This window comes from Orycteropus afer, unplaced genomic scaffold, assembly GCF_000298275.1.
Source record: "Orycteropus afer afer isolate SDZICR_OR568_19922 unplaced genomic scaffold, OryAfe1.0 scaffold00108, whole genome shotgun sequence".
In the NCBI taxonomy this organism is placed as follows: Eukaryota; Metazoa; Chordata; class Mammalia; order Tubulidentata; family Orycteropodidae; genus Orycteropus; species Orycteropus afer.
In genome coordinates, this window is record NW_006921695.1 from 1,006,115 (window position 1) to 1,022,018 (window position 15,904).

Consider the following 15,904-nt stretch of genomic DNA (forward strand, 5'->3'; position numbering starts at 1 on the left):
TAAACACACTGTAAATATTCTTTTATACTTTGTTTTGTTTTTTTTTAAGTTTAACTTTTAAGAGTCTTACCTTGCGATTCTAGTTCATTCGTTATTCACTGTGCTGTGTAGTATTCCAGTGAATTAATGCACTACTTCTATTAATAGGTATTTAGGTTACTTACTTTTATTTATAAAAATGCTATTGTATGAGTTTTTGTAAGAATATAGGTGAGATTCTCTGGTTGTAGTGTCATAGGTTTTCTACCTTACTAGATATTACTAAAATGTTTCTCTAAGTGACAGTATGTACTAATGACTAATATCTAGTCATTAGTAAAATGTGAGTTTCCATTTGTGTACATTTTCTCCAACGTGTGATACCCCCTTCCTTTTTAAACCCCTACTCAGGTATGATGCATTTAACATAACGAAGAAAATCCTTTTTCCAAACACATCCACAGGTATAGGAGGTTAGGGGTCCAACATATATTTTTAAGGAACCTTATTCAATACTCTATCTTTTGTTTCTGGTGATTCATGCTTGTGGATCCTTTTCCTTTGTGTGGGCTCATATTTTTTGGAACTTGTGTTGTTGAACATTTTATTGTGGCTTGGATGAAGGTTTACAGAGCAAATTAGTTTCCCATTTGACAATTTATGTATATTTTGTTTCATTTCATTCCTTGCAGTCACCTCAATATAATAACAATAATCTTTTCAGTTCCTCCCTGGGTTTCCCATTTCCATTTGCCCATCTTTCCTGCCTGTTCCTGCCTTCTGAACTTTTTTTTATGCAGTGTTGCCTTGGGGTCTCATATGGTTGATTGTTCTGAGAGCATGTTCCTTGAAGGTGTTGTTATTCACTTCATAGGTCTGTTTAGCTGAAAGGTGATCTCTGGGAGTGGGTTCTGTTGTAGGTTTGAAAAGTGTCTAAGAGCTGTACTCTCAGGGATTTTACCAGTCTCTGTCATCTGTCAAACCAGGAAATCTGGGGTTAGAGTGTGTGTGTGTGTGTGATTTTGAATTTTGTTCTAGATTTTTCTCCCACTCTGTTCAGTACCTTCCCTTGTGATGCCTCTTAGAGCAGTCAGTATAATGGTAGCCAGGCACCATCTAGTTCTTCTGGTCTCAGGGTTTTGGAGGCTATGGTTTATGTGGTCTGTTAGTTCCTTGGACTAATTGTTTTCCTGAGTCTTAGGATTTCTTTACTTTTCTTTGCTCTGCATGGGAAGAGACCAGTAGTTGACCACTTGTAAGCTTTTAATACCCTGGTTGCAACTCACCGAAGGAAGATGTGGAACATTGTCTTTATGACTGTGTTTTGCCAGTTGACCGATACAGTTCTCTGAGACTAAGCTCTCAGGACCAGTGCTTCAGTCCCTCAAGGGGTTTGATTGTGGCTAAGAAGTTTTCTTATCTTTGCCCCCCCTTTATGCTTTACTGTATACTTGGATATATTTACAGCATATACAAATACTTATGTAGAAATCCCACTGCCAAACATGTATATGCTCGTGAGTGTACTCCTGTACACCATCCCTCACCTATTCAGCTTACATATCTACCTATGTATCCACTTGCAAATTATTATTTTATTACCATTACTGCAGGATTGTATACGTACTAGTATTTCCCTTTGTTGCCTTTTACTCTTGCATACCCCACAGTGATTCCTTTGCATTGGTCGTGTTGTACTGACCTCCCCATTATTGTATATTGCCTTTCCCTTCGCCCAAGTTAATACATGTCTGCTCTCTAGTTAGTGATTTTTCTTCCCTCTTCCTCCCATCCCTAGTAACTATCAAAGAATGTTTCTTTCTGTATGTAAACCTTTTCTTGAGTCTTATAATAGTGGTCTCCTATAATATTTGTCCTTTTGTGATTGACTTATTTCACTTAGTATAATGTCCTCCACGTTCATCCATGTTGTAAGATGCTTTGTGGATTCATCATTATTCTTTACCATTGCATAGTATTCCATTGTGTGCATGTACCATAGTTTGCTTATCCTTCTGTTGATGGGCACTTAGCTTGTTTCTATCTCTTTGCTATTGTGAATAATGCTGCAGTGAACGATAACCCATTTTTTATGTACAAATATTTTATGAACAGGTTTTTTTTATAACTATGTCTAATATATATGCACCACTAAATTTTAATTTTAAAATAAGGAGACCAACTTTTATTCACTAATTTAAAATTCATAAACTGTAATGAAAATATATCATACCCTATCTTCTGAGCTTTTCTGTAATTTTGTTAGAAATTGTGGATTAAGGCTTTCTTGCAATGAGGCCTTTTTTGGGAGAAAACTGATTAGTAAAACTGATATTACTTAAGGTCTTTCAGTAATTTTTTTCACTGCTTATATTAGAAGGAAAAAACACTTTTTTCTTTATCTTTCCTTGCAGCTGTGCAAATTATTCCAGCATCAGTGCAGTCTGCTACACCAACTACCATTAAAGTTATAAATAGTAGTGCAAAGGCAGCTAAAGTACAAAGAGCTCCAAGGATTTCAGGAGAAGATAGAAGTTCACCTGGGAACAGAACAGGTATTTTCTCTTTGTCATCTGGTATTAATAAAATTTCTGAAATTAAGTATCTTTTGTTATATTTCACTATATGAAAATGTGAATATGGACCATTCCTCTGACACTGCTTATACATATTTGTATAAAAACATTTATATTACTAGCGTGACTAAGATATGAACCAGAGAACTTAAGCATTTGTACCTTTTGCTATGTGCTAATCCATAGCACTGTGTCTAATGCTTACTTTTTTGTCATTTTAGGAAACAATGGCCAAATCCAACTATGGCAGTTTTTGCTAGAACTTCTTACTGACAAGGATGCTCGGGACTGCATTTCTTGGGTTGGTGATGAAGGCGAGTTTAAGCTAAATCAGCCTGAACTGGTTGCACAAAAATGGGGACAACGTAAAAATAAACCTACTATGAACTATGAGAAACTCAGTCGTGCATTAAGGTAGGCAGTTTATTCCTTCTTAAGACAAGCTTTTAAAAAATTGTCTTTTTATTATAGGTGTAGACATTTTTACATAAGAAACTGAGGTTAAAATTTGACTTGTTCGTAAGATGTTTCCTTTGTGACAATTGGTTTCTCTTTTATGTATTAAAAAAGGCTGAAGTTTTTATATTTGTAATAACAATGGCTTTAATTTAAAAGATGTCTAGTAATAATAGTGTTGAGGTATATATGTTTTAAGATTATATGTGATTATCTGATTTAAAAGCATTATACTATTCAGCTTAAAACCAAAATGCTTAATCTTTTCAGTTTCTCTTGAACAGATATCTTGAGTGAATGTAAATTTTAGCAAATATACAAATTCTGCATTCTGTTTTTACAACTGGATACAAAATATTTACCCATTTCCCTGTTTTTTTCTCCCCTTAATTCTGCCTACCTCTGAGCCTTTACTTCAATAGGTTTTAGATTATCCATCCTTTCCCATAAGTAACATACCACTTTTTGACATTCTCTGCAATTTACCTCTATATTTTAAATTAGATGCTTATATTGCTCCTTCCTGTTCCACATTTGTACATTCTCACTGGATCTCACACGAAGAGAAATTAGGATTTAGCTCTTTTTCATCAGTACTTATACACATTCACTTTCCCCTTTTCTTTATTCCATCTTTCCAATATCATTATATAATTCTTTGGAAATAAGGGTTAGATCATTATTGATTGTTACAGGATTATGGCCCTGTAAATATTATGTACCATGATTATTTTTCTTTTCCTGAATTATGTTTTTTTTCCTTGAGATGCTAAGTTCTCAGTGTGCTTATCACTTAATCCCATGAATGAAGTTGGGACAATCTACTTCCATAAAGATTTACAGCCTTGGTAACCCAATAGGGGTCGCGGTGAGTCAGAATTGACTCTATAGCAGTGGGTTTTTGGTTTATCACCTAATCAGTCTCACATACTTTGCCAGTTTTCTAAGGATTCTTTCCATATAAGCAGAATTAAAACTTATTTTTCATAATTGATATGATTATGTACATATAAACCAAAACCAAACCAAATTCACTGCCGTGGAGTCAGATATGACCCATAGTGACCCCTCCTTGGATTTCCCAGGCGATATCGCTATGGAAGTAGATTGCCCAATCTTCCTTCCATATGTACATATAAATTTCCCCAAAATTACAGAGAAATTGTTAGAATTAACAATTAAGATGTCAGTTCTTCCCAGATTGATCGAAGTTTCTCTTCAATGAACAAAACCACAGTAAGTTTTTATTTTTTTAGAACCTGACAAGATAATTCTAAAATTTATATGGGAATGTAATATACCATGATAGTTAGCCAGGATAACTGAAAATTAGCAAAGTGGGAAAACTTGCTGTACAGGAGCTGGCTATAAAGTTGCAACAATAAGATTGCGTGAGATTTGCTGAAATTCAGAAAGCAAAATAGTCCAAATAGAACCAAGAATATTTGAGTACTTGATTTAAAGACATGGCTATAGGGAGGAAAAGACCTACTTTTCAGTCTGTGATGCTGGGCCAATTGACTGCTCAGATGGAGAAGGGGTAAAACTTCACTTCTATGTTGCTTGTAGTTCTACGTGTAAAACATAAAATAAAAAATACCTAGGAATATCTTCATGAGTTTTGGAGGTGGGGAAAGTGTTAAACCAGAAACATTAACTATAAAGACCAGATTTACTGATCTGATAGGAGAGACTGGTGAATCCCTGAGGCTGTGGCCCCTTATTTTACCCTTCAGGCCTAGAATTGAAATTGCTTCATGGTTTAACCTTCTGCCAAACAATAGACAAACCTACAAAATGAACAATTACACCTGGGAGGTACACGGCTTAGAACAGTCAACTACTGGAGATGAGAAGGTCAGCATTTGCACAAGGAAAGCTCAGAGGGCAGGAATGCATAGGAAAGAAGTACACAGGGAAAGGGTAACCACCTGGAAGAAGTGGGAAGAGAGCTGTTGCATTGTGGGGATTGCAGTCGGTGTCACAAAACAAAAAGTGTATGAATTATTGAATGGAAAACTAATTTGCTCTGTAAACTTTCACCCAAATCACACACACACACACACACACACACATGCATACACCATGGAATGGTTCTGCTCTGACACAACATGCCATGAGGCAAAATCTTAAAAAAAAAAAAAAAAACACTAACCATAAAGAAAAAGATCAGTACATTAGACTTACCTAAGTTAAGAATGTCTGGTCATCTGAAGCCATCATTAAGGGAGTGAAAAGCAAGTCGTATATGTCTGATACAGGATTTGTATCTATAATATCTAAAGCTCATAAATCAATAAGAAAAATAGAATATGGTCAAGGGACTTGACTAGACACTTAAGAGTTTATCCAAATGACCAATGAATATATGAGAAGGTCCACAGCCTATTAGTAATCATGAAATGTAATTTAAAACTATAATAAAATGGCACAATACCCCCTCTCCCCTCGAATGCTTAAAATTAGAAAGATTGCCAGTATATTGCCTAAGGATATACCAAACAGAAATGTATGCATAAGTCCACACGTATGCTCATAGCAGTCATTATTTTTAAAACCAGCAACCACTCAAGTATCTATCAGCAGTAGAGCAGACGAATAAATTGTGGTGTATTCATACAAAAGAATATCGTGTGGCTATGAAAATGGACTACTGCTACAGGCAGTGATATGTATAAGTCTCACAAACATGTTCGGTGAAAGAATTCAGACCCAAAAGAATGTATACTGTATAAATACATTTATGTATTAGAGTTCGAATTACAGGAAAACAAAATTACAGTATTTAGAATGCAAGTGTAGGTGGAAAAACACAAAAGCAAGGAAATTATTATAAAACTGATTTATGGATTACCTTTTAGGGGAAAGGAAAAGAAGGTGCAATGTCTAGGCATTTGACTATTAGTCAGAAGGTCAGTGGTTCAAACCCTTTAGCAGCTCCTCAAAAAGAACATGGGGCAATCTACTTCTGTAAAGATTTACTACCTTGGAAACCCATTTGGGGGTCACTATGAGTCAGAATCGACCTGATGGCAGTAGGTTTGGGTTTTTTTTTGATCGGTAGGAAAGAGAGGTAATGATTGGAAAGAGGTATAGAAGGTATTTTTAAGGTGGTGTTTCTTGACCTGAATGATAATTAACACAGGTTTACTTTGTAATAAATCAGAGTTGTTCACTTTTGTGTCTCTTCTGTTTGTGTGGTATATTTCACAATTTAAAAGGTTCTTAAAAATATATACAAGTTTAAACCAAGAAACCATATTCATAATTATGTACCTTTCTACTTTATTATTTTAGAGAGGGAACAAATACAGTGCTATTATATAGGGTTGTGTGATGCATCTACCAGAGTGAAGAAAGTATTAAATAAAATTGTGTATACATATTTTTTTCATAAAATAACATTATATCAAGAAACATGAGATTATACCATCTCTGTTTTCCTCTATGAATATAAAACCACTTTTCTTATTTTTTTAACTTTCTTTTTTCTAAGTGTCTTATTTGCTACAGTCTTTCATATTACATAGAAATTTTCATAAGAAATTGGAATGCTTACAACCTTTTAAATAAAGAACAAAAGCAATTGTTTTGGGGCTGAAATCCAGAGCCTGTATTAATGTAATTGACACAAAAGAAAATGCAAGACTATACCCAATATTCTCTGTCTTTCACTGGGAAAGCTAACAGGATTATTATACTTTTGCTTTCCTGAAATTAGGGAAAGATGATATAATTTCCTGCATACAGGTCAGTCTTTTCATTAATTGACTCTTGATTAAGCTAACGTGGTAGTTTCCACCACTGGTACCTTGCAAGTAGTTGGTGTTCCTTATGTAACAGCTCTTCATCAGATGGCTGCTAATGGATAGGGTAATTTTAAAGTAAAGACTACATAGTCTGCCAGCCCAGAATAGACTTCTGTTTTTCCCCCCAGTTGTTGCAGTTGGCAGTGCATGGTGATAACGATTGTGCTAGACTCCAGTATGATGATGTTGCCATGTGATTGTCTAGCCACAGCCATCTAAATTATGTATATTAACCAAAATCAGACTTCCTCTTTTCCAAAATAAATATAAATCCAGCTTTCTCTGTTGTCATCTCCATAGAAAGCAACAGTAAACTAAACATGTAGTGTTTTACCCACATTTGTCCATATAATTATAAAACCTCTGTTTCCTTTTAATGTCCAGCTTCCTGTTCTATATTCTTGCCTTACTCTAGCCTTTTACTTTAAATTTTGTGGCTCCCTATTGGGTTTGGAGACTTTACTGAAAGGAAAGCCTTTACATATTAAAACAATAAAAGTGAAAGCTGGCTTCCTAATAGGGAATTTTGTACAAGATAGAAAAGAAGTGGGCATACCAATAACTCATAGAATATATGTATTAAAAATTTCTTCATATTGATTTACATTTATTAACATAGCTTATATTTTATAGAGGGCTAACTGTGTGCAGTCATTGTGTGCTAAGCACTTTACAAAGATTATCCTATTTATTTACTTCTCAATTCTGTGAGGGTAAGTACTATTTCTAACCTCATTTTATAGATGAGGAATAAAAGCTTAAAAAAAAATGTGACTTACCTGTGGTCACAAAGCTACTAAGCTACTAATGCTAGGTTTTGAATTTCTGCATTTAGTCTGACTCCAAAGCCCTTTATCTTGGGAACTGTACCACTTTTCCAAAGGTGTTTTGCTTTGTTGTGGTTTGCTTTTCTTTGTCTTACTTTGTTTACTAATTTATTTTTAAATCAGTATTTTATCATAATTTGAAAATACACTTCGAAAGTTTAATATATAATGTTTTAGAGTACTGTGCATTACATTTTTAGTAAATAAGGCTTTGATATTCTCAGATAATTAACATTTAGTATTTTCTATATAACATCAATGTTAATTGCTGTTATGGTGAATGCAGTACTTTACTAGGCTTCTACTTATAGAATAGTCTGTGAAGTATTGTAAGAAGTCTGAATTCTTTATTTTTTTATATATAGTTCTGATGTGTTTTTCTCTTTCTAAAGGTATTATTATGACGGGGACATGATTTGTAAAGTTCAAGGCAAGAGATTTGTATACAAGTTTGTTTGTGACTTGAAGACTCTTATTGGATACAGTGCAGCAGAGTTGAACCGTTTGGTCACTGAATGTGAACAGAAGAAACTTGCCAAGATGCAGCTTCATGGAATTGCCCAGCCAGTCACAGCAGTGGCCCTGGCTACTGCTTCTCTGCAAACAGAAAAGGATAATTGAGTCCCAAGACCTTCCAGGCTAAGATCTTTCTTAAATATTTAGAGCAAGTATTGCTCTTACCTTTATTACCAAATTTGAATCTTTTATTTCTAGACTGTAAAGTCTGATGCATGATTTTTTTTTTATATAAATATTTCTTACTCTTGTGAAATTGGATCTTTTTACTTTGAACATATATTTTAGAATATGTGTATGTTAAGAGATCACAATGCTTTCAGTGTGAAGGCAACATGTTCTTTGTGGGGTAGTTTGTTAACAGTCAGAAAAGCTAAACTGGTCAGTATTAATGTCTAGCCCTACCAAAAACAGCAAGTGTAGCTTCTGAAAATGAAAAGTAAATGAAGTATCTCCAGGAAACAGTCTGGCATAACTGTTTTTGAAAATATATCTGTTTTCCCCCTCTGCTGCTTTAGATGTTGCTTTACAGTAAAGAGCCAGAAAATGGAATTTTTCACAGCTAAAGCATGTGTGCCTGTTTCATCTAATCGAGCAGAGTTAAAATATTCATATCAGATAAAATTATAATGATATTAATAAATTACTACACTAAGTATCAAGGTATTAAAGTAATTTATATATTTGCAAGCAAAGACAATAAGAAGTCAACTGGGAGAAGAGCAGTGCTGAAGAAAGAGATCCAGATATAAATCTGACTTAACTCAAGCCAATTTTAAGGATTTGCTGTATAGATTATACATAATGTGAGGCCAAGAAGTTAAATTATTTTGAGAGAGGCATTTAATTCTAATAAACCAGCTATTACAACAATTCTGAAATGATCGCTGTTTTTCATGTCAGAGATTTAAAAAACTGAAGAAGTATACCTCACCCAGAAAATAAAAATTTGGTTTGGTTTGGTATGGCCTTCTTTTTTTGTCCCCCCCTTTTACTAACCTGTAGTGCCGGTTTATTATGCAAGGCAGCTTATGTATTCATTGTGCTTCTGATGAAATGAAGACTAAATCAGTCAGCAGTACTATACCTTCCAAAACATTTGTAAATTACTTGCAAAAATTGTAAAAGGAAAAATTTGACTTCCAGTGTAGGCATTCTTTGGTCTTAAAACTTTCCATTTATTTAATTTTCTTCCTTTTGAATGTTATATATGCATGTACACAAATATCTATATACATTTATAATTGTATATATATACATGAAGGCATAGATATTCAAAAGGAAAAATATTAAATAACTCATTAAAAATTATTTAAACATTAATTCATATATATATATATATGTGTGTGTATATATATATATAAAAAACACTAAACAGAAATGGCTAGAAATGTCTTTTGTTTCCCTTTTCTTTGTACTTTTTGTTATTTGTTTTAAGGATACATGAATCATGATATGAGAGACTGGCAAATAACATTTCAGTCCTCATACAGCAAAAGATTGATTCTTAAATTTTACTTTATTCACCTTCTCCCTCATCATTTCCCTTAAATCCATTCTACAAAAGGTCAGTTAATGCTTTTGAGCAAGGAGGAAAGGGCCAAGGTAGTGTGGGCAAGGGTGCATTGTTAGCGGTTGCTGCTACCAATACTAATGAGCTGTTTGGAAGGCGCCATATGAGTCAGGGGTCTTGGGAACAAGGAGAAAAGAAGGGATCTATGATCTCCTGTTCTGCTAGTTTTAGGTCATAATTTTAAGCACTGTGCTAGAGGACTATAACATATAATGTCAATTTATTTATATTATTGTATAAAAGCTTAACTTTCTGTAGTAAATATTACCTAAAAATAAAATTTGTAAATTTTTTTTAATAAATACAAATAGACTGACATCTTAAATTTTTACTACAATTTGGATACATTTATTACAAGAATATTATAAGTAGGAGCAATATGAAGTAATAGAAGCTATAGCTTCAGATAACAGCTAAATAACTGAAAGATGCCAGCCATACCATCCTCTTGTGGCTAGGAGAGTTGACAAGTCGCTTATGTTTTAAAAACATAGTATACTATTCTGATACATTATCAAGAGGTTAAGAATCAACCTTTGTTTAGATTTTACAAAGCTTTTGGATAGACATATGTTAACATTTTAACCAAGATAACAGATATTTTTTAATATCTCAATTAAATGTATTTTTTTAAAGCAAGGAATATTCATATTTCTTTTTAGATCCCTAACATCAAACCATGTTTCTTTTCTCCTATAAGCATTCCCCAGATGCGTTTTTATCACCATTCCCACACACGCACACTTTGGCAGATTTTTTTTTATTCCTCGTTGTAATTTGAATAGAGACAGTTCTCATACATGATGAATGCTGTTTATTTTTTCTTCTTCACCTCTCTCTCAACCCTCATTTTATGCACCATGGTATGGATAAAGTAATGAGATTAATTTCTCCAATCAGTTCTAGAAATTTTTCATTACTTTGTATTTCCAACTTAGATATAAGCTGTTTCCTTTGTTCAGATTATAATTATCAGAAAGCTGGATAGTTTTATTATTATCAAAGAAAATATAATTCATGCTATTCATTCTTCTGTTTTATGAACAAATTTTTCAAAGCAGGAGAATTTACAATATATTCAAAGGAGGAAAGATAAAACAATCAATCACGTTTTGTACTTTATGTGTACAAGAATAATGAAATACTTTTGTTTTAAGACTTGTTTTCCATATGACGTTTTCATTGAGCCAACTTTCATAACTATCTCTCTAGCCTAAAGTCTAAAAATTTATGTTGGTATCGTAAAATCAAGCATATTAAGCAGAATTGCTGCATGTGGTTGATGTTCACATTAATCAATTGACCACATTTGTTTTTGTGTCAAACTGTCAACTAGGAGAAATTGTTTCGTTTTTCTCCCTTGACTAAAGGTGAAACTCAAATATATTCCTTTAAAGGGTTATACCTCCAAATATTTTTGGTGAGGCTTGCTGTTTTTCACAAGCATTATTTTATGTTACTGCCTTTAAAAAAAATAGTGTATATTTGAAATAGCACAAAATGTTTTACAATTCATAATTGCTAAGCAAACCTATGACTAACTTAATGTTTTCAGATATAGATAGTGTAAAAATACTGATATTTCACTTACTGCCAGGAAAAAAATAGTCTCAATCTTTTGTAAAAGGGAGAAGGACTTTTGCATACATTTTTACTCTTTAAATAAAGACACTTATACTGTCATAATAACAATTATGTATTTCTTTGTGGTTAACAAATTTTTTTGTAATTTTACATAAAACAGTTATTTTCTATTTTTACTCAGATAAAAAATATTTGTGCATAAAATGTCAAAATAGTAAAAGGAGAAAAATAAAACTATTATACATTATGTTTCTTTGATATATGAGGTGGTTTTTTTTTTTTTTTTTTGCTCCCTACACACAAGTTCTCTCTAATTCTTGAGATACATGGTTGAGTCTGCCTCTGATATTTTATACATATGATTCCAATAAAGTTCTTTATGTAAAACAGTTTGGGAAGAGTAGATTCCACTGAACTAATCCATCCAAAAAGCTAGATTGTGCTTTAGATTAATAACAGATGAGCAGGTAAGACTGAGTGCTTGTCGAAAGGAAAACTATACATTGAAAATCATTGTAAAAGTATAAATTTTTACTGAAGTCTTTTAATTTTTTTTTTTAAAAATCGTTTGTCCATTTTTGCTGAGTCTCAACAAGATAATTTAGCTGCAACCCAGAGTACAGAGGAATCGGAGGGGACAGGAGAAAAGATGATGTGCCATTGATTATGGTCAAACAATAATCGCACTTTAAATAGGAAGTCATAAAGTGAGTGAAATAAATTACTTAGAAATTACACATTCTCGTTTTATTTTATCTAGTTTGAAATGATAAGCATCAACAAACTCTCCAGTTGCTGTTGATTGTGACTCATAGCAACTCTAGGACAAAGTAGAGCTGCCCCGTAGATTTTTCCAAGGCTGTAATCTACAGAAGCAGACTGTCACATTTTTCTTTTGAGGAGCCACTGGTGGGTTCAACATCCACCCTTTCTGTTAGCAGCCAAGTGCTTAACCGCTGCACCATCAGTGCTCCTGTCCAACTCATAGCCACCCTAAAAATTACACATATAAAACAGGAGAAAACTTTCATGACCCTGGAATAGATAAAGATTTCTTAGATAAGACAAAAAGTAATACCATTTAAAAAAAAAATGAAAATTTTAAAAACCTCTGCTCTTTGAAGAAAACTCAGTAAAATTAAAAATTGATTCATAGAGTGGGAGGAATATTTGAAACACAAAGGAATCATTTTGAAAATACAAAACATAATCCAATAATGACAAAAAATTTTAACAGATACTTCATAAAGGAGGTCATGAATTGTACGAAAAGATGTTCAACATTATTAGTCATCAGAGAAACATCAAAATCACTATTCAATAGCACTAAAAACCCATCGTTACTGTTAGTATTTCCAATTCCTGCAAACCTGATGCATAACTGACCAAAAGGTTGCCCAAAACTCATTACAATTGCTAATTTAAGACTCAAAATACTGAGTGTTGGTGATGATGCGGAACAAACGAAAGTCAAGTATTGTGGTGGAAATACAGCACAACTACTTTAGATAAATTTGACATTTGCTAATGTTATATATACACTTTTCTTAAAACCCAGCAATTCCAATCCTGGTTGTTTACTTAAAAGAAATAAAACGTGTTAACTCCGTGACTTGCACACCAATATTTATAGCAGTTTTATTCATAATGCCCTCAAATTGTAAACAACACAATTATCCATAACAGGTGACTAAATAAATTGTGAGGTAGCTATTCATGGAAATAACTTTAAATGGAGGTCCGTCAAGATGGCAGACAAGCTATACAGACACTGTGAAACAGAAATGCAAAACCAATTGAAACACAAGATAATCCAGGGACCCTGTGCTCTGAAGGGAAGGATAAAGAAGTGGATTAAATGCTAACTAGTAGAAGAACCTGATTAAAACAATATGGAGACAAATGCAGCTGTGGACAGTGAGCTGTCTTGATAGCATAGCCAATTTGAATATTTACAAGTGGTGGTCTGGTCTAGGCAGAGACCTAAGAATCATCTCTGCTTGCCAAGGACTGCATGGGCAATTGCACTTACAGCTGACAGTTAAAAAGGAAAACAGCAAAGGAGAAATGACTGCCAGCTGTCCTGAGGTCACAGCTATTTTGAATATTGGCAAGTGGTATTCTGATCTGGGCAGCTACCTAAGAATAGGCTGTGCTTGTCAAAGACAGCACAGGCAACTAACTACACTGGAGGCTGATGAGTGAGTAAGTGTGATATTCCCCTTGTTACTCTTATACCCCACACCATCTTGGTGAATGGAGGTGTGGGCATCCCTTGCCTCCAGTAACTTTCTGGACCAGCAGGAATTCCATCCTGGTCTGTCTACTCTGACAGCCTGGGTGCAGAGCCCAGCCCCCCACCCCAACTTGTTTTTGTTTGCTTTTTAATCATTCTTTTTCCCTTCCTGTTTCTTCCTTTGTTTATTTTTCTCTTTTCCTTCCTGGTTCTTGTTTTTTTCTTCCTCTTCCCCTTTCATGGTTCCCTTCTTTTTCCTTTCTTTTGGTTCTTCCCATCTTTGTTTTTCTTTTTGCAGTTTCCTCATTTTTCTTTACTATTCTTTTACTCTTGCTCTTTTCTCACATTCCCCTTCCCCAGATAGTTTTTTCTCTTTATCTTTCATTTATCTTTATATAAATATATATGTGTGTGTATATACATATATATGTATGTATAATATATACATACATATATATTTGTTTTTTCTCATTTATTACCTGTCCTTTATGTGTACGTGTGGGTGAGATTGTGCCTGTTTGTTTATGTGTTCCAGTTTCTGTTTTTTGTTCTCGTTTTTATATTTTTTTGTGTTTTTTCTTTAATTTTTTCTCTGCAAGACAGCAACAATTCCCATATGACCCAACCACACCTGCAACTCCTGCAGCCCCACTCATGGTGTGAGGGCCACCACTTGCTTCTGCATCAACTAACCAACAATAGATGGCAGCAACACTAGCCCAACTCACCCCCAACTGCTCTTCATGAACAGCTGATACCTGAACACACACTCATTCTCTATCACATCCACAAGGAGACAGGTAATGAGTGTCTAAGTACTGCCATCCATCAAATAGAGGAGCACAGTACCCTGCTCACTCAGATATATCGAAACAAAATAAATTTTAAAAAATCTTGGATGAATCACACCCATATACAATCACCAGTTAAATATAAATACAATAACAGCACAATGTCTTGGGGACAGATGACTATCCCAGTCCACACAAAGAAGCAAGATAAAGTAGTACAATCAAGGGACCAAGATACAGACCCAGAAAGCCACCTTGAGGATAAAGCGGCATTGAATCTCCCTGATAAGATATTCAAAAGAATTATATTTAGGTACCTTTAACAGATTGAGAGACAGATGAAGGAAAACACTGAAAAAATTAAGGAAAACACAGACAAAACTCTAGAATAATTTATGAAAACAACACAATAACAAACTGACACAATAAATGAAAAATTAGAAATGATAACAAAACAATAATTAGAAATCCAAAAGATTCATACTAAGATTTCAGGAGGGAGCTCTGGTAGCATAGTGGCTAAGACACTTGCCTGCTAACCAGACAGCTGGCGGTTCAAACCCACCAGCCACTCCTCGGAAGGAAGGTTGGGCAATCCTACTTCCGTAGTGATACTGCCTCGGAAACCCAAGGAGGGGTCGCTATGAGTCGGGTTTGACTCGACGGCACATAACAACAACAACAACAAGATTTCAGGAATAGATAAACACATTGAATGGGCAAAAGAGTAAAATGTAATCAATGGAAGACAGAATTCCTGAGATTGAAGACAAGTACCTCACTACTACTTTGGTAAGGGATCAATCAGAAAAAAAGTCCAAAAAAAAAGAAAGAAAAAAAAAAAAAATGAAGATTCATGTGGGATACTATCAAGAGGAATAATCTATATGTAATCAGAATTCCAGAACAGGAAAAGACAAGCAAAACCAGAGGGAAAATTGTTGAAGATTTGTTGGAAGAGAGTTTCCCTAATATAATGAAAGATGAGAAGATATCCATTAAAGAAGCTCAACAAACCCCAAGAAGAACACTCCCCAGAAGAAAATCACTGAGTCAAATTGTAACCAAACTCACCAAAACCAAAGACAGAATCCTGAAAGCAACATGAGAAAAACAGAAAGTTACTGTGGTAGTTATGTTTGTGTGTCAACTTGTCTGGGCCTGGTTGAGTGGCTGGGCAGCTGGTGGTCGTTATTTCCCATGATGAGACTGGCAATCAACTCCATGGTGGGATCTATCACAAGCAGCTGAATAGCTGCTTTGGGTATGTGGTCTGTTTCCTGTATATAAGAAGCAGCTTTGGAAATGGTCTCTAGCTTATGGCATGCTTGGACCCTGAATGTAGCCGTGTCATTGTTCAGCAGCCTGTTATGCTCTGCCAAACTTGGGACTTACAATGGACTTAAGATAATGGCCTTCCTGTGGCAAGAGGTGGTGGAAAAGCTCAATATCTTCAGCCAAAACCAGGAGCTGATTGTGGAACAGACCATCAACTGCTCATATGCAAATTCAACTTGAAGTTAAAGACAATGAAAACAAGTCCAAGAGAGCCAAAGT

At 34.4% G+C, this 15,904-nt stretch overlaps 1 protein-coding gene across 1 annotated transcript in view; it reads left to right on the top strand.

Annotated features, from left to right (window-relative positions):
- The window catches only part of GABPA (GA binding protein transcription factor subunit alpha), a 45,127-nt gene extending 36,859 nt beyond the window's left edge, over positions 1-8,268 (top strand). Inside the window, 3 exon segments of the mRNA XM_042781335.1 lie at positions 2,394-2,534; positions 2,777-2,969; positions 8,040-8,268. Of these exon segments, the coding sequence (XP_042637269.1) occupies positions 2,394-2,534; positions 2,777-2,969; positions 8,040-8,268 (563 nt within the window).
- Positions 8,269-15,904: the final 7,636 nt, after the last annotated feature.